The sequence below is a fragment of the Heteronotia binoei genome, chromosome 19 (genome assembly GCF_032191835.1).
Source record: "Heteronotia binoei isolate CCM8104 ecotype False Entrance Well chromosome 19, APGP_CSIRO_Hbin_v1, whole genome shotgun sequence".
NCBI lineage: Eukaryota > Metazoa > Chordata > Lepidosauria > Squamata > Gekkonidae > Heteronotia > Heteronotia binoei.
In genome coordinates, this window is record NC_083241.1 from 29,607,724 (window position 1) to 29,631,226 (window position 23,503).

Below are 23,503 nucleotides of genomic sequence, written 5' to 3' on the forward strand. Positions count from 1 at the left end.
GGGCCAACTGAAGTTGCTACGTAAACAATGCTCCACCCACTACCATACCTCACTGCTTCAAACTAACAGCAGTGGGTCACAGCAATGCCAGCAGACCCCTTTAGCTGAAGACCCCCATCTGTTCCCATTCAGCCTTGAAGCAGAGACGGCAAGGTAACCAAGACCATTCCAGCTCTCTCGACCGCAAGACCCCAAATTCAAGATAATAGTTTCAGAGGGTCAGCAGGAGAAGAGCTAGACCTCAGTCCAGTAGGACCTCAAAAGAGCCAACAAAATTTTTAGGGTGTAAGTTTTTCAGAGTCAAAGCTGCCTTTGATCAACTTATACTCTGAAAATCTTTGCTGGACTTGAATCTCACCTGATTGGCTCTAAGGAATGAAGAACTGAAACTGAAGCAGCTGAAAAGCGCCCCGTTATACTTGCTGTAAAGGTACGCCTGCAGCACTCCAATTAAACCCAGGAACAGGCCTTCTCAGTGGTGGCACCAAAATTATGGCACTCCCTCCCCAGTGAGATTCATTTGCCCCCTCTGCCAATGGCTGGCATCAATGGCTGAAGATGACTTCTGTTTTGTTTGATGTTGCCTCCCTGACCCTCCTTCTAGTTTATGTGTTCACGTTGCGTGTACATATATATCATTTTGTTATATAAAGACATATAAAGATATACAATTTTGTATTAAACTTTGATTTCTTGCTGTCTCAGGAACCCTGAGTTGGGTAGAAAGGAAGCATAAATGTTTTAAATAGATAATTTATATATAAAATTAACCCTCCAGCCACAAAACCGCCATTATTCCTTTCTTTTAAAAAGAGAAATACTACTTAGGAAGAAGGCTGCACAGGCATTAGATTTCAGCTGCCATCCTAAGTACACTCAGGCCTGTTGACTTTAAAAGGCTTTAATTCCACATTAGAAAGAGGATTTATTTATTACACATCTCCCACCTTTCCTTGAGTCTCAAGGATGGCATTGTAAAAAGCACACACCCCTTATGGCTCCACGTGCAGGCTTAGTCTGAGTTCTTGTTGCTGGCACTTACCTTGAATGGCCGGAAAAGCAGGTAGAGCTCTCTGGGCTTGATATCCACAGGAAGGCCACTGACAAAGAGTGTCCGTACCTAAGAGAGACATAACACTGAGTGGATTTAGGGAATGCCGCGCTGGGTCACGGTACAGGGCTCTTCTGACACTCAGAACTGACTTTGGACAGGCCAATTCCGGGAAGGGTAGGGGGTCTTCCTTCCTTCAGCAAGGAGGCTTAAGACAAACATCTGTAACTAGTGAGGAGGTTTTATTATCTAGCTCTTTAGCCCCCCAATATGAATGACTTATCAAATTGACACAGCCACAGAGGTACGGTTTTGTTTCCCAGATGGGAGAGTTTAGGTTTAATGGAAAGTGGGAGCAGACTCTTGCCAAGATTAGCCAAGGGCAACCCAAGATGATGCCAGCATCCCAAGCTTGAATATTTCCTGTGGCTCATGTTCATTTCTGGCTCAAAGAGCTGGGCTTCGGAAAAAAGAAGAGACTAGATTCATACCCCATCCTTCACTCGGAGTCTCAGAGCGGCTTACAATCTCCTTTCCTGTCCCCTCCCCACAAAAGACACACTGTGAGGTAGGTGGGGCTGAGAGAGCTCTGAGAGAATTGCTCTGGAGAGAACAGCTTTGCTGACAACTTGTGGCTGACCCAAGATCACACCAGCAGCTTCATGTGGAGGGGTGGGGAATCCAGTTCTCCCAGATTAGAGGAGAAGAGAAGAGATTGGATTCATACCCCGCTGTTTCCTACCCAAAGGAGTCTCAGAGCAGCTTACAAATCTCCTTTCCCTTCCCCTCCCCACCCCCTGTGAGGTAAGTGGGGCTGAGAGAGCTCTCCAAGAACATAAGAACATAAGAGAAGCCATGTTGGATCAGGCCAATGGCCCATCCAGTCCAACTCTCTGTGTCACACAGTGGACAATATATGTGTGTGTGTGTGTACACATATATATACTGTGGCTAACAGCCACTGATGGACCTCTGCTCCATATTTTTATCCAATCCCCTCAGAAGCTGGCTATGCTTGTAGCCGCCACCACCTTCTGTGGCAGTGAATTCCACATGTTAATCACCCTTTGGCTCTTGAGCAGAACAGCCTTGAAAGAACTTGTGGCTGACCCATGCACTTAACCACTACACCAAACTGGTACAAACTTTGAAGCTGTAGCTCTCATCTGAATACCCCAGGCATGTCCGATCTGTCAGATCTCAGAAGCTAAGCAGGGTCGGCTCTGGTTAGTATTTGGACAGAGGACCACCAAGGAGTACCAGGATTGTGACGCAGAGGCAAGCAATTACAAGCCACCTCGGAATGCCTCTCTCTAACCTTGAAAATGGGATCACCATTAGTCAGCTGCAACATGAGAGCTTCCAATAAATGACGTTTGCTAAGACTGGTGGGTTGTTGTAAGCTGATTAAAACTCTAGATGAACTGAGCATTCAATGAAAACATGGGCAAAGAAAAGCAGTACAGGCTCCATTACAAAAGGATCAACCCAACATCCCACCTGTACATTAGGGAGAATGATCCTTCTCTATGCCACTGGTTTTATGTTTGGGAAATCAGTGTACAGGACAGGACAGATCTTACTCTGGATGAGGTAGTCAAGCCACTTCAAGGCATTTCTAGCAGTCCCCATCACATGGGCATTCCGCAGAAAAGTTTTATCATCTATTCTATTGTACTGTCAAAATAGCTTGTTGCTTCCTTATTGCATAACTTGCCAACAGACTGTCCTTCAAAGCATCCCAATGTGTGTGTGTACATAATTTTTTAAAGGATGAAGTGTTAGCCTTCATGGGTGCTGTGGAACTATGCAGGAATCAAGACTGCATTTGGGCTTGACATTTAGTACATGCAAAGTTCATCCATCATCAATGCCTCTTTCCTAAGGAAAGACGAACAAATCCACAGGGTCAGCCGTGAAGACTAGACACTGTGGCCAATTCCACGCTAGACTTTTAATCCTGGTTCACAGCCCAGTCCCCAAACTGACATTCTACATTTGAATCATAGAAACCAACCCTATTACTGTAATTTATTATTCTATGGTTGTAGTGTAGGGGGAGAGGGCTGGAGGATTAAAGGTCTAGTGTGGAACTGGCCACAGTTAATACAAGCCAATGTATAATCCATTTGAGGGACAGGTATTTAAGTCCACTCCAAAAAGGCTCTGGAGCCACCAGATCTAGGTTCTCAGATAAGCCCACCTATACCCCAAAGCAGCAAGGAAGAGAAGCTTTTGCATGCAGCCAGCAATTACGACTACAATTAAAACCATTAAAGTCATTGGAACTTCCATCTACATGCAGACGAAAGAGAATTAGTAACATGACAGTCATGTGGCAGGCAACAGAAAAACCCTCACACATGAGCACTACTAACTTGAATAATTAATAATTATTGTATAGCATTGTGTATAGCATAGTCAAGAGATCCTAAGATTGTCTAGCTGCCTAAAGTACTAGCTCTTTTTAGCATTATGCACCACTAGGTGGCGAGATATTTATTATTTGGGGTGAGGAAGCTCTGAAAGAGCCGTGAATGCCCCAAGGTCACCCCCAGCTGGCTTCAAGTGAAGGAGTACAAAATTGAACCCAGTTCTCCCAGATCTTCGTCCAACACGCTAACCACCACACCAGCATCTGCGTTCAATTGTATGAAGCAAAATTTTAACTGTTCTTTCTATTAATGTGTCAGAATACCTCTCCCTTCTCCAGGAAGCCAAGTTCCTACAACAACAATATTCCCAGACCAGCTTCCCATTCAGTGCCCAAGTTCCATACTGCATCTTCGTGAGAAATCAAGCATCCAAAACGACAACATTAACACAGAAAGATGGCACTTTGTAAATGGGATCAACAGCCACTAGTATGCAGGTGCTCAGTTATGTCTCCTGCTTGGTGTAATGGCCTGTCTGAGCGAGTCAGGATCGGTTCCACACTGCTTATTCCAGGGTAGTATTTAGACAGTTTCATCACATTGTTTATTGGATGCGTCCTAGCCCGTTTTTTAAATTTTGTTATCCTGTTCTGCAGAATTGTCTATTGTACTACACTGCCTTGTTTGCATTTTGCTGAGTTTTTTTTAAAGTTACGATTGAAATAGTCACGAGAAAGACTATAACAAGGAAATAAGCATTATTTGAGTACTGTCCAGGGGCACCTTAAAGATTTCAATTGTCTGAAGAACCCATTGCAAGGGTGGGTGGGCGGGCTACCACAAAGTATTTCCCAACCAGGACAGGTCCCTTGGAGACAGCAGTATTGCAGTTATCGTATACCCTTGATGGAAGAATGCTACACACTCCTATCTGGGATGGTCGTCCTTTTCCACCGAGCGCGCAGATTCGGGAGGGACGCACATGGAGCAGTGAGGGAGGTAGGAGACATCTGCCTAGCCAGCCAGATCAGTCGAATCAACCTGGGTGATCAATGGGGTGCCAGATGTCGCAGCCAGATCGCCCACACATCCAAGAGACAGAAGTACTCCAGATCTGAGGGATCTGAAATGTTGCCGATTGAGAAGCACCAGAAGAGAGCGTTGAAATTTGTGTGCCCAGGTTTGTACAGACAGTACAGCGTTAAGAGACCCTCCGCCTCACACTCCCAACTACCATGATTTCTGTGTTCGGAGTGGTCGGTTCTTCCTTTTTCTTGAGCACCAATTTCACTAGACAGTCCTGAATTCTAGAATCACAAGGCAAATCTACACCACTTGTTGTTTTTATAAAACCTTTCAGCTCCCCCCCCCCCAATACTTCAGCATTTCTTTGCATTAGCCTATTTATGTGTTATGTGCTGTCAAAGTCACTTCTGATTAGGGTTGCTGAGAAATCCCTGAAGATTTGGGGGTGGAGCCGGCAGATGACGGGGGTTTAGCGAAGGGAGGGACCTTGGCAGACTATAATGCCATCGAGTCCAGCCTCCAAAGCAGCTGTTTTCTCAGACAAACTGATCTTGGCCATCCGGAGATCAATTGTGATTTTGGGAAACTTTCAGGCTACACCTGGAGATTGGCAGCCCTAATTTATGGCAACCCTATGAATTAATGACCTCCAGAATGTTATACTGTTAACAGCCATGCTCAGGTCTTGCAAACTGACAGCCAGGGGTTTCTTTATTGACTATTGATCCATCTCACGTTGGGACAACTCTACCAAGCCCAGTCCATTCCAGCTCTTTGAAGTCTTTTGGTTGTTGTAGATTTTCTGGGCTGTGTGGCTGTGGTCTTGCCATTGTGAGTCCTGATGTTTCGCCAGCAACTGTGACTGGCATCCTCAGAAGTGTATCCCAGAAAACTGGAGCGCTATCTGAGTCAAACTGAGAAGACGCTGGTAGGCGGCTAATTTATATCTACTCAGGCCGGTGGGGTAAGGCTGAGCCATTATCTTGTGGGAGCTTCCTAGGCTGTGACATGCTAATGGAGGAGCTTACCTGTGACATGCTAATGGAGGAGCTTACCTGAGCTTGCATATGGACTGGATATAGAAATTCTAATCTGCAGTGCTGTTGTAAACTGTAGGACATTTTGTGTTTTTCAGGACTGGAAGCCATGCCCTATTCATTTTTAACTTCCTTCCTTTCTCTTGAAATTGTGCTTATGTTTATGGATTTCAATGGTTTTCTGTGTAATCTAACATGCAGCTTGGAGAATGCATTTAAAATTAAAATTGCTTTCTTTTGACCTCTTCCTTCTCCCCCAATCCATTTGCCTTCCTTTCTGCTCTCAAACATCTGATGTTCATGTCTTGAGGCTCTCAAACACCCTGTGTTTATTCTATGTGGCTCTTACCATCAAGGAAGTTTGCCGACCCCTGCTTTAGACCATCAATTTTCTCCAGAGGGACTGATCTCTGTAGTCTGGGGTTGAGCTGTGATTCTGGCATCCACACTGCATTTTCAGTATTAAGAGGCATTCCTCTCTGGGCCAATACCACTGGAAGTCCTCCCAAGTATTGTTGGAGGACAGATTCTGCAGCAGCCCTGCTATGTAACTACTTTAAATATTTATACCCTGCTTCCCCCCCGCCTTCAACTGGGGCCCAAAGCAGGTTACACTGTTCTCCCTTCCTACATTTTACCCCCAACAGCCAACCTGTGAGGTAGATTAGGCTGAAGGAGAACAGCAAGCCCAAAATGACCTAGCGCACTTCAACAGCAAGAGTGGGGATTTGAACCTGGGTCTCTCTCTCAGCTCCTGGTCCAACACTCCAACCACTACACCCCACTGATGAAGCCACTCTAGGCCTGCCGATGCTTGGATGAGAGACCTCCAGGGGAATCTTATTCAGCCACCTGGAAGTGGGTGATGGAAGAGAAGATGGACATAAAATGCAACAAGCCAAGAGGTTGCCAGCCCTCACTGTAGGACAGGGGTCCTCAATCTTTTTAACCCTGTGAGCACATTTGGAATTTTGACACATTATGCGGAGAGCAGCAGCAAAATGGCTACCACAAAATGGCTGCTGCGAGAGGTGGAGCCAGCCACAAAACGGCTGCCGCAACTTAACTTCAGTAACACAGTGCAGATCCTTATGTTGTAGTGGCAGCTGCTTCCAAAGCAAAGTTTTAAAAAGATCTGCACAGCCAATCAAATCTTCAATACTGAACCAGAAGCCTCGCTGGGCCATTCTTGGCACCACCCACTTCCTAAAAACCTGTGGAGGGCACCAGAAAAGGTGTCAGCAGGCACTGTGATGCCAACGAACACCATGTTGGGGACCCCTGCTATAGTGAATGCTTGATGCTCACTACTCCAACAGAGGCCTGGCAGGGCCATTGTCAGAGCCTGGGTCTGCCTTGGTTCAGTAGCCAAGCAAGGGCCAATTTTGGACCCTATTTCCCTGCCTGAGCCACAGAAGGAGCATGCCACACACATAACCGCATTCCTCCAGTGGAGATTTTTCCAGCAAAACATCTGGCCTTAAAACAGGGGGACAGTTCAGCCGACGCATTCCCGGACACAACTAGCCAGGCCTCTACTGTTACTGTGTTTTCCCCCTTCCTCTTCCTGGAGCAGTTCTGTCAGGCTGATCCCAGAACACGGGATAAGATGCAGCTGTGGGGGCCTCTGTTTGACGCCAGCCTGCAGGAATGCTGGAGCTACGGCAGGCGGCTTTCATGCCCGGACTTATAAGGCACGGAGAAAGATCAAGCGGCGCTTGCAAAACAAAGTTGTAGGAAGGAGGGGAAATGTTTGGAAGGCTCTGAGGAGATCAGCCACAGGCAGGGAGAATGGCTAGAGACAGAGAAAGCCAAGCGGCCTCCTTAAAGCCCCAACTCTTAATAGTACCTATCCAGCTGGGAGTCAAAAGGGCATGATACTGCAGTAGTAGATCAAGAGTGAAAAATCCTGGCTAGACAACTGGGGAAGGAGGGGGCTCTGGTAATTTCAGTTCCGGTGTTCTCTTAGACCCACCTGGGCTTCTGCACCCCTCTTTGGAAGTGGAACAGGGAAGATACTACAAAGCCCAAGATTTCAGAGCTTGGCAAACAGCTGGCATTGGCTAGCCTGGACACCTGTGTCCAGAGCATTTTTTGTAGCAGGATTGGACCACACACCCCTGATGTAGCCAATCCTCTGAGAGTTTACACTAGGCCTTGTACGCTCTTGGAGGATTGGCTACATCAGGGGTGTGCGGCCTAATATGCAAAGGAGTTCCTGCTCCAAAATAAATGCCCTGCCTGCATCCAGACCCAAAGTTCGAATTCCTCTTCTAGAGTAAATCTCTGAAACCCAGAACCAGGAGGCAACATCAGGGGAAGAAAGCCTCAGCCTCTATACCCCCACCACATGAACCAGTTAGCCACTATGTGAGACAGGATGCTGGACTAGACAGACCACTGGTCTGACCCAACAGGCCTGTTCAAAGAATGTGAATTCGTCAACAAAAATACTAAAGTTGCCCTGACCTGGATAGCCCAGCAAGCCCGATCTTGTCAGATCTCAGAAACTAAGCAGGGTCAACTGTGGTTCGATGGGAGACCTCCTTGAAATACCCAGTTGAAAGGAAAGGGGCAGGCTCTATTCAGCCACCTCTCTGAATATCTTTCAGGGCCCCAATTAGGGGTCAGTTACCAGAGGTCGCTATGACATCCAGGTGCGCACACCATGTGTGCATGCACAAAATATACACAAATACAAAGTCCCCAGCAGAACGCAGACAAACTCAAGATAAATACTGCCATCATTTCCCAAAGAGGCCTATTTAATGTTTTGTTTGCCTGCTGTATCATAACGCCAGCCTTGCAGTTGCGTACATGCCAGGTTAGGTAAGAGTGAAAGCGGCCTCCAGGTGACCAAGTGCTCTCCTTGGACTGACAGAGCCACTACAAAACCAATGCACCCCCCCCCCCGCAACTTGTAGCGAGGCTGCGACAGTGGTACATTTGGGGAGAGCATGCACACCCTGATCACAAATTATGCTCTCTTCTCCCTTAGTTTTCCACAGCTGCTCTGTGGAGAAAGGGAAACAGAAAGCAAAAGAGTGACAACGAAAGCAAGCAAGCAAATACCCCAAAAAGCAACCAAGCAGGGCGTTCTCTTTGTTGTTTTTAACCTGTTTTAATGGTTGTACCTTGCCTAGAGCCTTACATTGTGGGGAACAGGCGATTTACAAATCAAATATAAACAAATACAGAAACAGGGAGCCGATGAACGCCCATATTTTAAAAGCAGGGGTTTTACATCACCCAGAGCTACTGAGAGATGTCAACTCGGGCTCAACAGACCCAGGAACTCTCCTCTATGACCTGACCAGGAAAGGCACTGAAGTTCTGCACGGACATTTTCCTGCCACTGTCTACTGAGCATGCTCCCAAGAGCCTCCATGTTAACACATCTACAACACAGAGACCTCAACACCACAACCAAGCCATCAGCCGGCTATCCAGAATCCCAGCACTGTGGTTCAGCAGTAATATGCATTGCTCCCAAACACAATTGCTGTGCTAGCTGTCCTCTGAGCCCTTAAATCCTAACCCAGGAGTGTCATGACACCCACCAACACCCATCCTTGTGCCTGTCAAATATCTTTACAAAGTAGCTGGGGCCAGCCAGGTATTTAGCTCAGCAAGGCTTCTGATTGGCCACTGGAGATTTGATGGGCTGTGCAGATTTAAAAACACTGCTCTGGCAGCAATGCGTATTACAGCTGAACCACAGTTCTGGGTAGCTGGCTGATGGCTTGGTTGTGGTGTTGAGGTCTCTGTGTTGTTGATGTGTTAACATGGAGGCTCTTGATGGTGGCTAGGCATTTTGTGGCTGGCCCCACCTCCTGCGGCAGCCATTTTGTGGCTGCATTCACCACTGTATGTCAGAATGCCAAAGGCGCCCACATGCTCAAAGATATGGGGACATTTGTCCTAATGTATCAAGGCCAGCCCTCTCATGGATTGCTGCCTTGTCATGGCGAGAGGGCTTGCACGGTTCAATGAGGCTGTGGGCTATGCCATGCAGGGCCATCCAAGATGGACAGGCCACAGCTGAGAACCCAGACTAAATGTGATCCACTGGAGAAGGAAATATCAAACCACTCCAGTATCCTTGCCAAGAAAACGCCACGAACAGAAACAAAAGGCTAAAAGATATGGCGCTGGAGGATGAGCCCCTCAGGTCTGAAGGTGCCCAAGAGCGTTCAAGTGACCACAGAAAGAGCCAAAGCCGAAAGGACGTTCAGCTGTGGATGTGTCTGATGGTGAAAGAACAGTCCGATGCTGCAAAGAACAATACTGCATCGGAACGTGGAATGTAAGATCTATGAATCAAGGTAAGCCAGATGTGGTCAAACAAGAGATGGCAAGACTGAACATCGACATCTTGGGAATCAGTGAACTAAAATGGATGGGAATGGGTAAATTTAACTCAGAGGATCACTACATTTATTATTGTAACCAAGAGTCCTGTAGAAGAAATGGTGGGGCCTTTATAGTTAACAAGAGAGTGAGGAAGGCAGTAATGGCATACAATCTCAAAAATGACAGAATGGTCTTGGTCCGTATCCAAGGCAAACCATTCAATATCACAGTAATCCAAGTCTATGCTCCAACCACTGATGCAGAAGAGGCTGAAGTGGACCAGTTCTATGAAGATTTACAACACCTTCTAGAATTAACACCAAAAACAGATGTCCTCATCATCATAGGGGACTGGAATGCCAAAGTAGGAAGTCCAAAGGTGGCCGGAACAACTGACAAGTTTGGCCTTGGAAAACAAAATGAAGCCGGGCAAAGGCTAATAGAGTCAAGAGAACAAGCTGGTCATAGCGAACACCCTCTTCCAACAACCTTAAAGGCAATTCTACACATGGACATCACCTGATGGGCAACACAGAAATCAGATTGATTATATACTCTGCAGTCAAAGATGGAGAAGCTCCTTACAGTCAGCAAAAACAAGACCTGGAGCTGACTGCGGCTCAGATCATGAGCTACTCATCGCAAAATTCAGGCTTAAACTGAAGAAAACTGGGGAAGCCATTAGGCCATTCAGGCTTGACCTTGATCACATCCCTTATGAATATATAGTGGAGGTGAAGAATACGTTTAAGAAACTAGAGTTGATAGACAGAGTGCCTGAAGAACTATGGACGGAGGCTCGTGACATTGTACAGAAGGCAGCAATCAGCACCATTCCAAAGAAAAAGAAATGCAAGAAAGCAAAGTGGCTGTCTGATGAAGCTTTACAAATAGCTGAGGAAAGAAGGAAAGCGAAAGCCAAAGGTTAAAAGGAAAGATTCACCCAACTGAATGCAGATTTCCAGAGAACAGCAAGGAGAGATAAGGAGACCTTCCTGAAGGAACAATGCAAAGCAATAGAGGAAAATAATAGAATGGGAAGGACAAGAGATCTATTCAAGAAAATTGGAGAAATCAAGGGAATATTTCGTGCAAAGATGACCATGATAAAGGACAAAAATGGTAGAGTCGGACTCGACTGTGTGACTGAACAACAACAATCAAGGCCAGTTCTGTCCATTTTGACCAAGAACAGCTCTCTAGAGCCTCAGGAAGCGTCTTTCATATCACTTGCTTTTATTTAATTTTACAAAGCACGTAACACTGTTATTTCCTCCATTTTAACCTAACCAAAACCCTGCAAGGTCACAGTAGAAAAGAGCAGGAGTCCAATAGCACCTTAAAGACTAACAATATTTGTGGCAGGGGGCGAGTTTTCATGCGTCACTGCTCACTTCTTCAGATACAGCCATCAGTCCTATATATTGCAAAGTGATTTCAGCCCCAGTATATGGGAAAGATGGACTCGCATCCTAGCCATATCTGAAGAAGTGAGCAGTGACTCGCAAACCCTACCACAATTTTTGTACTACTGGACTCTTGCTTTTTTTCTACTGCCACAGACAGACTGACATGGCCACCCGATCTTGATCGACCCTGCAAGGGAGGTTAGGTTGAGATTGTGTTTCTAGGGGCAGAGTGGGGATTCAAGACTGGGTTTCCCCAATCCTAGTTCAATGCACAGGATATCATGCAGTCAATACTTGATTTATATACCTTCCATTTTGTACTGTTCATTGTTTCACAAATTTTGAGGAACAGAAAACACTTCTTTCTTTTCTTCTTCTTTTTTTTAAATGCAAGTGACTTTTAAGCTGGGGATGCCAGGGACTGAACCTGGAACCTTCTGTGTGCAAAGCAGACGCTCTTTTTGCCAAACACAAGAGTGCATTTCCCCTTCCCTGCCTGCAACGCCATTCGGCCTTCCACCCTGCCAGCCGGCGCATGGAGAGCCAGGCATGCTCCACACTACGCATTCTTGCCTTGATGACTTGCGACAGTTGAGGCTTTTTGGGCAATCGGGCGTGAATGACATTTCAACATGTTGCGGGTACCAGTCGGCAGATCGAGTGGCCACAGTGGGTCTCTCCTCTCCTGCACGCACCCTTAATAAAGCCTGGTGCATGCAGGACCCCAAAGCAAACACAGATATCGGAGAAGAGGCTCTGTTTTGATGGGAGGTGCCTTTTATGGCTGCCCCTGCCAAAGCTCAGAAGAAATCCAGCTGCAAAGAGCCGAGTAGGAGGCAGCAGGCTTCCCTAGCAGCAGAAGAGGGGAGAAGAGTACAGAGTCATTTAAACGTTTCCTCTTCTTAAAAGGAAACGAGCCATTCTAACATTAGCGCTTGGACACTCTGAGCTATCTGGAAAAACTAAGGCCCGGTCTGGTTTCTTGCACGAAGGTGCAGGGAGAATATGGGCCAAGATGCCCTATGACAGGGGCCGATTCCAACGCCGGAAACCCAAGCTTTGCCTTGCCAAGCAACTCCCAAGACGGTGCTCTGAATTAGGAACACGAAGCAACAGCTGGCCGCCTTCTTAAACCGAAGATGGATTCTGAAACGTATGGAGTGCTATCAACACACACAGACGCATGAAGATGCATCATACTGAATCAGACCATCGGTCCATCAAAGTCAGTATTGTCTACTTAATTCAGCAGTGGCTCTCTGGGGCCTCAGGAAGAGAGAGGTCTTTCACACAGGCCCGCAGCTAACAAGAGGCCCCCCTGACAGTTTTTGGGATCCCCTCACCCTGGGCTTTTTTGGTAGCAGGAACTCCTTTGCATATTAGGCCACACACCCCTGAAGTAGCCAATCCTCTAAGAGCTTACAGGGCTCTTAATACAGGGTCTATGTAAGCCCCAGGAGGATTGGCTACAACAAGGGTGTATGAACATATGAAGCTGGCTTCTACTGAATCAGACCCTCAGTCCATCAAAGTCAGTATTGTCTACTCAGACTGGCAGCGGCTCTCCAGGGTCTCAAGCTGAGGTTTTTCATGCCCACTTGCCTGGACTCTTTTTAGCTGGAGATGCCAAGAATTGAACCTGGGACCTTCTGCTTGCCAAGCAGATGCTCTACCACTGAGCCACTGTCCCTCCCCTAATTACAATCCCATTTAACTTCCTCCCCCGCAACAGATACCCCATGAGGTGGGTGGGGATGAGAGCTCTCTCACAGAAACTGCCCTTTTAAGGGCAACTCTGCCAGAGCTATGGCTGACCCAAGGCCATTCCAGCAGCTGCAAGTGGAGGAGTGGGGAATCAAACCCAGCTCTCAGATAAGAATCTGCACACTTAACCACTACACCAAACTGGCTCTCATGGCCTGATAGGCAAAGGAGTTCCTGATACAAAAAAAGCCCTGCCTCCACCCCCCATCCCAGGGCTGCCCCTCTCCCTCCTGCATGAGGGGTGTCCAGAAGCAGCCATTGCCCATCCCACACCATTTAAATCAGTTGATCAGTGGGCTCTAAATCGCAAGGCAAAGGGGCGGCCTCCGGCTTTCCCAGCTTCCTGTTCTCGCCCCCGTGGGTGTCCCCCCACCCATGGACCCTAGCTACAGGGTTGCTTTCGCATCACCTCCTACCTCATCCTGGAAATGGAAGATGCTGGGAAATTCAACCTGAAACCTTCTGCATGCCAAGTAGAACCTCTTCCACTGAGCCACAGTCCTTCCCAAAGTACTGACAGGCCTCTGTCCAGAGGAATTTACATTCTAATGCACTACTTTGTGCAATTAAGAGGTGGTAAAGAAAAGAAGGTGTGCCCAAGAGTCCAGAAGAACAGCCAGGGGAATCGCAATAGTCTGATATAGAAAACCACTAAGAAGTCATTTTTTATAGTTATGGAGTCAATACATTCAGTTTCAACATGACAGTCTATCACAAGCCAGCGTATATAATCACAAGATCAATCTTTTTCTTACAACCCTTCAAAAATTTAAGGTCCATAACTCAGTCAGTTCATGAAGAAGATGATACTGGATTTATATCCCACCCTCCACTCTGAATCTCAGTTTCAGAGTGGCTCACAATCTCCTTTATCTTCCCCCCTGCCCCACAACAGACACCCTGTGAGGTGGGTGGGGCTGAGAGAGCCCTCACAGTAGCTACCCTTTCAAGGACAACTCCTAGGAGAGCTATGGCTGACCCAAGGCCATTCCAGCAGGAGCAAGTGGAGGAGTGGGGAATCAAACCCGGTTCTCCCAGATAAGAGTCTCCCACTACACCAAACTGGCTCTCTACACCAAACTGGCGCCAAACCCGATTTCAATAACTTTTCATACAGACACAAAGTTCACAGCTTACAACAACGAATCAGTGGGTTCTTGTCATTGAAATCGGGTTCCATTTAAAAGCCTGACAACTGAAGAAGAACAGAATTGAAACGTCTTGAATTATCTAAAAGGGGCATCTGTATGAAGGCTGATCCCTCCTTTGGACATTATTTTTTTCTGTACATGAGCTGTGTTATGAACCTTAATTTTTTTGAGGGTTGTAAGAGAAAACGGTTGATCCTGTGATTATTATATACACTGGCTTCTGATAGAATGTTATGTTGAAATTGAATGTACTAACTCTGTAACTATAAAAAATTGTTCCTTAGTGGTTTTCTACATCAGACTATTTTCAACACTAAGACCCCTAGTTTGTGCTTTTGGGGGATTTGCAATGGCAGTCTACAAGGAAAGGGGCCAAAACAGCCTCCTAGAGAAGGGAATTGGGGATTGTTTCAAGTCATCTCAAGTCTGCAACTTCTTCTGGCTCAGGGCACCCTGCCTCACCTGGACTTTACAACCTGCAAAGGGGTTAGGCATGTTTGCCAGTAGTAGACAAACAACAATCCAGTGGCACCTTAAAGACTAACAACATTTACTTCAGTACAAGCTTTCGTGAGTCACCCGGCTCATTTTAACAGCGACGTGCAGAAGGGATCTTATTGGGAGTTCTTAGGCGGGGGAGTGTCGAGGCACGGAGGTTTGTTGTGAATTCCAACATGTATCTTTCAACCATAAATCCTCTGTGCAAGGAAAAAAGAGTAGTGAAGAACGATTAAAACTTCTAAAGACTGCAAAGCGATTAGAGAGCGTAGCGAGTAAGAGCCCTGACCTGGACGGCCCATACTAGCCTGGTATCAGCACATCTACATGCTCAGCTCTTATTAGCATTTGCAGAAGACAACATCAAGGAAACCCAGGGTTCCTACGCAGAGGCAGGCAGTGGCAAACCGCCTGTCAATGTCTCTTGCCTTGAAAACCTTACAGGGTTGCCATAAGGCAGCTGCAACTTGATGGCACTTTCCACCACCAGCGCGGAAGAAAACCCAAGAACAAAGCACAGTCAAGTTGCACCTTTAAAACCAACCAAGTTTTATTAAGAATGCAAGCTTTCGTGTGCTCTAAGCACATTTCATCAGACAGCAGGATGGAATGACAAGCAGTCCGAAATACAGAGAAAGTGGGCAGTGAATCAGCATGCAAAATCATGGAAATTTGATTCACTGCCTACTTTCTCTATATTTCAGACAGCTTGCCATTCCATCCTACTGTCTGATGAAGTGTGCTTAGAGCACATGAAAGCTTACATTCTGAATAAAACTTGGTTGGTCTTAAAGGAGCTACTTGACTCTGCTTTGTCCTACTGCTTCAGACCAACATGGCTGCCCACCTGGATCTATCTACATAAGAAAACCCAAGTCTCTATTTAAGCCAGGATAACATGCTGCATTAAATTTCTTGATGAGTTCTAACTCAGTGTTCTTTCACTATATATCCCCTTTCACTTTTTTTTTTGTAGCAGTAGAAAGAGTCCCGTAGCACCTTGAAGACTAACAAAAGTTGTGACAGGGGAGAAGCTTTTGTTTTGCTCACTTCTGCAGAGAGAACACCAACTTTCCAGCTTGTAACAGTATGTCCACAGAGGAGAAGAAGAAGAATTGCAGATTTATACCCCGCCCTTCTCTCTGAATCAGAGACTCAGAGCGGCTTACAATCTCCTACATCTCCCCCCACAACAGACACCCTGTGAGGTGGGTGGGTCTGAGAGGGCTCTCACAGCAGCTGCCCTTTCAAGGACAACTCCTGAGATTGCTATGGCTGACCCAAGGCCATTCCAGCAGGTGCAAGTGGAGGAGTGGGGAATCAAACCCAGTTCTCCGGGACAAGAGTCCGCACACTTAACCACTACACCAAACTGGCTCTAAGGTGCCACAGAGAATTTTGCTTTGCTATATTTTACCAGTCACACAAGGGTAGTTGGGGAGTTAAGCCAGTTCTGTGTCCCCCTCAATGGATCAGCAACTGAGGATGTTGCTCCCCGCATGCATAATTTCACACTCACTTGCACTGAGTTGTTTGGGTTTTTTTCACTAGCTTAAGTAATGGGGGACGGATCCCTTTGGAAACCTGGTTGCCCCCTGCCCCAATCAGGAGTCAGCCTGTAAACTGGTCAATGCCAGGAAACATCCTCAGAACAACCCGGCGAGGTAGGGTCGGCTGAGAACCTGACCCAAAATCACCCAGCAAGCTTCTGTGGCACGAGTGTGGATTTGAACCCAGGTCTCCCAGATACTAGTCTGACATTGTTAACCACGACACCACACTGGCTCTCAGAATCCCAAGAGACAGAAAATGCTGTCATGACAAATATACAGAAGTAGGAAAATAAAATACACAAGAACATAGTTCAGGGGTTTCCTTTCAACTTTTTTGTTCAGACACAAAGGTATTTTAAAGAACAGCGTGGCGTCATGAGCCACTCAACAAGGTGCTCCAACCCCCCCTCATCATATCCCATCTCTCCAAGGCTAGGGCGCTTATAATTTAAGCCAACACCGCAGCTTCACGAAAGCTGGAACAGCTTGTCAGTTTTAGGACATGCAACCCTCTGCCCAAGCCAGGCAGATCCCTTCGTGTTCTCCATACATGGTCATCATTTGCACGAAAGCCGGGAAGGGGAGAGGAGGGGGCAGGGAGAGATGGTTAACATTTGCTTGAGTAACGCACACTGCCTGTTACCAAGTTGCCCCCAGTGAAACCCAGACATCTTTAGTTTAGGATGATAGATCCCATTGCAATGTGAAGGAGTCAGACGGCAACTCATCAGCTGGACCTCTCCTCTCTAGCACAATACCTCTTTGGCACCCAGGCCTGGCAAATGTAATCCTGGGGGAGGCCGGAAGAGGGCTAGAATGGCAGGAGCTGGGGGTTAAGAAGAAGATATTGAATCTCAGAGTCTCCTTTACCTTCCCCCTGCCCCACAACAGACACCCTGAGAGAGCTCTGACAGCAGCTGCCCTGTCAAGGACAACTCCTACAAGAGCTATGGCTGACCCAAGGCCATTCCAGTAGCTGCAAGTGGAGGAGTGGGGAATCAAACCCAGGTAAGAATCAGCGTACTTAACCACTACACCAAACTGGCCCAACCTACCCCCACTCAACTGATCTTTTCAGGACCAAGGAAAAATTAAGCAAAAGCCACATGCTTTGCTTTTCAAGAATGCTGGCTGTTCAGGAAACAGTTTAACAAGTGGAAAAGAAGGAACAAGAAGGAACTTTAAAACACTTCAGTAGCACCTTAGAGACAAACAATATACCTGAAGGGAGCTTTATCTCCCAAAAGTTTATACCACAAAACTCTTGTTGGTCTCCAAGGTGCCACTAGATTCATAAGACCATAAGAGAAGACCTGCTGGATCAGTCCAGTGGCCCATCCAGTCCAATGCTCTGTGACACACAGCAGCCAAAATCCAGATGCCTTCAGGAGGTGCACCATAAGAGAAGCCCTGCTGGATCAAGCCAGTGGCCCATCCACTCCAACACTCTGCGTCACACAGCGGCCAAAACCCAAGTGTCATCAGGAGGTCCACCAGTGTGGCCAAAACTCCAGAACCCCCCCCCCACTGTCACCCACAAGCACCAAGAACACAGAGCATCACTGCCTCAGACAGAGTGTTCTGTCTATACCTTATGCCCACACACGGATCTCTGCTTCATACGTTTCTCCAGTCCGCTTTTGAAATTGTCTATGCTTGTAGCTGCAATCACTTCCTGCGACAGTGAATTCCGCCAGTTTATTCCTCTTTCGGTGGAATCCCACCAGTTTATTCCTCTTATTCCTCATCTGTTCCAACCTTACTGCTCATCAATTGCATGAAGTGCCTAAGCTGTCCTACTCCAGACCAACCCGGCTACCCTCTGAAACGCAAAACCTTTCCACGCACAATAATGCCACTGCCCAATTTCCGCATCAGCAGCGAAAGTTGCTAATGGTATAATGAGACGAGCACATTAAACACAATATTTAATCTGGAATAAATTTATGCTGGAATAAATAATCAAATCTTTAAAATGCCACTGGACTCCTGTTTTAGAAGATGATATTGGATTTATATCCCACCCGCCGCTCTGAATCTCATAGTCTCAGAGCAGCTTACAATCTCCTTTATCTTCCTTCCCCACAACAGACACCCTGGGACATGGGTGGGGCTGAGAGGACTCTCCCAGAAGCTGTCCTTTCAAGGACAGCTCTGCAAGAGCTCTGGCTGACCCAAGGCCATTCCAGCAGCTGCAAGTGGAGGAGTGGGGAAACAAACCCAGTTCTCCCAGATAATGCTGCTATAGATTAACGTGGAATTATTACAAAACAGATGAATGGACCAATTAATTTGGGCTGGACCTTTCTTGATTCTGGGAGACCACCAAGATGCCTTTATTCTTCGAGCCGGGGTGTTGGCACAACCAGCTTGCTGTGTGACCAGCTTTTCTCACCTGCACCATTTAAGAAGAGACCCATCTCGGCTTCAGCCATGACCAAGGAACATTCAGCAGTTCTCTGAAAGCAACAAACTTGTGAGTTCGGCTTCCGTAGAGGCCACATGGTTATGCCAAGGTCTCGTTCACGTCTGTTACATCAAGATGCGTGAACAGCCAACAAAAAGGCACATCCGCCAAGTGCCAGCAAAGGTGGCTCAGAAGGAGTTTGTGTCAAGCACAAATTCTGCTAGCACCTTTATAAATTAGAAAACAAGAATCTCCAGGCAAGTCCTCATCAGGACAGCCCATACAAGCCCGATCTCAACAGATCTCAGAAGCTAAGCAGGGACGACTCTGGCAAGGACTTCTTTGGAATACCAGCAGTCAGGAGGCAGGGGCAGGCTTTATTCAGCCACCTCCCTGAATATCTTCCAGGTCCCAAGAAGGGGTCAGTTGCCAGAAGCCACCATGACTTCCAGATGCAGACACACACAAAATACAACCTGCCCCCCCCAAAAAAAAGAATTCTCAGGAAAGTCATACAATTTTAGTTTTTCACTTGCCCTATCAGAGTCTTGCATGAGGTGCCCAAGAAAGCATTTAGTGTTTTCCCAAAACCATTTTAGCCTTGATCTAAATACTTCTCATCTCCCCTTCCTGTTTCTTTTAACAAAATGAAGTCATACTGGACCAGGACACCAAAGTAATACCAGAAGAATTTTTGCGCAAAAAAAGTTTCCATACACAAAAGTTTTTTAGATCAGATCCACAATACAATCTAAACTAAATGACTATATGAGTCACATGTGGCAAAATGAAAGATGTTAACAATTTGTGATGTTCGTTTCTGGACCGACTCTGCTGATGCCTAAAAGACAGGGTCACATGACCAGGGAAACCCAGCTGCAAATCCCTGCACAAGGCATAAAGCTCACTGGAGATCCCCATCTCACTGGAGATCCTCACAGGGCGGTTGTGAAGATGAAGGGAAGAGAAACTGGAAAGGACAACCTTCTATTCCACCTCGACCCACCTGAAAAATAAAAGCAGAGCTTACCAGCTCTTTTCCCGAGAGACTACTGCATTACGTACTTATTCCTCCTCAATGGGGACCAAAATGGCTTACATTGCTCTCCTCTCCTCCATTTTACCCTCACAATAACCCTATGAGGTAGGTTAGGCTGAGAATGTGCGACTAGCCGAAGGTCACCAAGCAAACTTCCGTGGCACAAGTAGCGATTCAAACCTGAGTTTCCCAGATTGCATTATGAAGATGAACAAACCGGTGCAGAGTGAAAGGAACTTTAATAATTATACAGTCCCTACACATCTTGAGTACCGCTTCATCGGGGGAAATCTAATTAAAAATAGGATATATTTGATAATTTTAAAAATTGATAAAACATAGGACATTTTCACAGAACTCGTGCAGAGTGCAATTTATAATAGGTGATTGTGGTTGTTCTGTCCCTGGATAGCTCCCTTTGTTTGTAGGGAGCGGAACTAAAAAGAATCTGAAAGTTCAGTATGATTTTTTTTAGTGCCCAAAATAAATAATTTATGTTGTGAATTCTTTGTAAACATGCAATATATAACATGTTAATGTTGCTTTGGTTTTCTTAATCTATTATAAATTGCATTCTGTACATGCTCCACAAAACTATCCTATTTTATCAATTTTTAAAATCGTATCTCAAATATATGTCCTTTGTTAGAGTCCCCGACAAAGCTGCATGCAAAGCACATAGGAGTTATATAATTATTACGTTTTCCTCTGCATCGATTTGTTTCGTCTTGTCTTGGTGTGGCCCCCCTTTTTCTCACGTCAACCATTACACCATGCTGCCTCTCAATGGTTAACTTCATAAGAACCAGGTTGGCAAATCTTGTGCCTAAAACTGGACAGAACAGTTTAGACAAACCCGCCGGATTCTAAGGGCCAAACTACAGGATAAGCCTGATACTGACTTGGGTCATGGGTGCATGCCCAGGCTTCTGGTCAGGCATACATGGGGGGAGAACTCATCTTAACACATTAATTCCCTTGGCACTGCATAGAAGTGTTTCAAGGGGATAGGAGCAGCTCTGGTTTCCCTCCTGATCGGCTTTTGCCAGCAGAAAGGGCAGCTTCCAGTTTCTCTCCCACTCCACTTTAAACAGCAGAAAGGGCAGCACAGCAAAAGGGGACTGCCCCTTTTCTCACTCCACGTACTCTAGGAAGGACACATGGAGCCAATGACAATGCCTGGAAAACCCTTACCACCAGCAAAAGTGGAGTGGGAGGAAAGACAACAGTCTTCCTCTGTCTCAACGTGCTGAATGATAGAAAAACAGGGACTGGGGAACAAAACCAGTGGGAAAATATTACAAAATCTTGACCCTTAGGACTGGATACTACTGTGATGTATTATTTTTGAGGCCTCTAGAACTCCCTTTTCGCTGGACCCATTGTGGATTTAGAAATGCTTAAGTGTCTTACTCTCCTGCTACTCTTGAGAAAGGTCTTTGATACTGAAACGGATCACTTTCATGATCATATTCCACTGAGAGTATGAAAATGCCCTTCCTTCATAGTGATTATTGTATCTTGACCTTCCGAGGACGGCTGCTTTATTCGTTGGTGGACTCTATTTTTTGCATGCTTGTTGGTTTTGTATTTTTGACATTGTATATGACATGCTTGTTATTTGACTTTGGTATACTTGCTATTGCTAGAGATCAGGGGTGGCCAACGGTAGCTCTCCAGGTGTTTTTTGCCTACAACTCCCATCAGCCCCAGCCAGAATGGCCAATGGCTGGGGTTGATGGGAGTTGTAGGCAAAAAACATCTGGAGAGCTACCGTTGGCCACCCCTGCTATAGATTGTTACAGACTAACTTATTTTTGTTCTACATAATAGATTACTGCATATTCCTCAGTCTTGAGTGTGTTTTGTGATATTTTTCACAGTGCTGAGTGAATAAGTACTTTTTAAGGCCAGTTCCCTCCATGTACATTGGACTGTGAGACCAGTTGCACACTTGTGACCTGACATGTGTCCGGTGTGTTGTGTAGTTTGGCCCTCAGCCATATTTATTTATTTATTTAGCTTTCTATCCTGCCCTCTCCACGAGCAGACTCAGGGTAGCTAACAAGCAGTTAAAACACAGTTTAAGTTTACAGTTTAAAACAATAAAACTTAACAATTAAACGACATCCACGGTGCTGCTCAGAAATATTTTGGTGTAGGCGGGATCACAACTTTCTTCCATCGACAGTCCATTCTTTTTCTGACAGGGATGTTATGGTGGTCATAGTTCCTCATATATCATCCAATCTTGCATTTCTAGCATTCATCTTTCCCCACAGAAAACCTAGAAGGCAATAGCTAAAAGCTTCAGGTGAAATGCAGAATGCCCAGAAATGGGAGCACCCATTTGAAAATGATGTATTTCTGTACCAAACTGTTTTGCATAGTCACAACCTTCAATCTGAATTAGCTACAAGCATGCTATAAAAAGAGAGAGCAGCTCTGCCCAAGTTTTCCCCATGTTTTCCATAACTATTCCATATTTTAGCAAGTTCACCTCTATTGCAAACATGAATTCTTCCTGTTGGCAGGCAACCATTGTTAGCTCACCAGTAAGGGGAATAACATCAGTGTGGCAAAGCACGCTCTCCCTGTCCCCCTTCCTCCCTAAGGGAGAAGCCTCAGCCAAAATAGAGATTTTGATCTGTAGCTCCTGTGCGATTGATCAAGCCTGGCAAAGCAAGCTGTGATGCAGAAGGAAGCAAGGGGAATAACATCAGTGTGGCTTACAGGGCTATTAAAAAAACTGAGAAAGAGGGTGGCATAAGCTCAGGCTACAACGAAGGAAAACTGATTCAAATCCCTGCTCAGTTGTGAAGCTCACCGTAGGGCTATGTTGCAGAGTTGTTGTGAGGGTAACAGAGAGAAGAAGCCATGCTGGCGTAAAAGCATTAACAGACCTTAGGCCAGGGCTGTCAATCTAATTTGTTACGAGGGCCGGATCTGTCACAAAAGGACCAGGCTATGCGTGTCATAAAAGGGAATGCCAGGGAGCAGAGATATAAACTTCATAACAGACACAGACAAACACAATTAAAGATTTAAAAAAATCTTAAAACATTAGCACTCATTGGTCACAACAGTGCTTTCTTTGTATCTCTCCCATGGGATCCAGGGAACTGGGCAAGGGAAGTTCTGGCTCTTTCCTTCCTTCCCCAGGGGTCAAGATGGGGGAAGAGTCTCAGCCAATAGAAGAGGCTTGGCTCAGTAGCTTTGCTGTGCAATTGAGAAAGCCTGGCAAAGCAAGCTCTCCCTCTCCCCCTTCCTCCCTAAGGGAGAAGCCTGAGCCAAAAATAAGAGATTTTGATCTGTAGCTCCTGTGCGATTGATCAAGCCTGGCAAAGGAAGCTGTGATGCAGAAGGAAGCAAGAGAAGGAAGCAGACGACAGCCAGTTGTTCGGGGGCCTGATAGGAGCTCTCCAGGGACCTGATTTGGCCCCTGAGCCGCATGACACTCCTGTCTTAGGCAATGTGTTTAGAACACTTGAGATGTTTTCTGTATGGGAACTATTTTTGTCCGCTCACCAAATATAGACAAAGGCAACTGAGATGTCATATGGAAGCCACAGCCAGCTAACAAGAGCTCGCTTGTATCAGCTCTCGTTAAGGTAAAAGATGGAATGCCCTTTTAAAAAAAGCAACCCAGAAGGACTGGGAACAGATTTCAGATGGCATGCAAAGCAAGCCTTTGCTTCAGGCTTTTTCCTATCCCCCTAACAATAGCAAACCCTGATTAGGATGGCCTGGGCTAGCCTGATCTTATCAGATCTTGGAAGCTAAGAAGGGTTAGCTTTGGTTAGTATGCAGGGTCAGCTCTGGGAGAGAAAATCCAGGTTT

At 46.2% G+C, this 23,503-nt stretch overlaps 1 protein-coding gene across 1 annotated transcript in view; it reads right to left on the minus strand.

Moving 5' to 3' along the window:
• RBPMS2 (RNA binding protein, mRNA processing factor 2) overlaps positions 1–23,503 on the minus strand; it is a 51,731-nt gene that overhangs the window by 16,454 nt on the left and 11,774 nt on the right. The window contains exon 2 of the mRNA XM_060260102.1: positions 1,043–1,120. Within this exon, the coding sequence (XP_060116085.1) occupies positions 1,043–1,120 (78 nt within the window). The remainder of the gene's footprint in view (positions 1–1,042; positions 1,121–23,503) is intronic.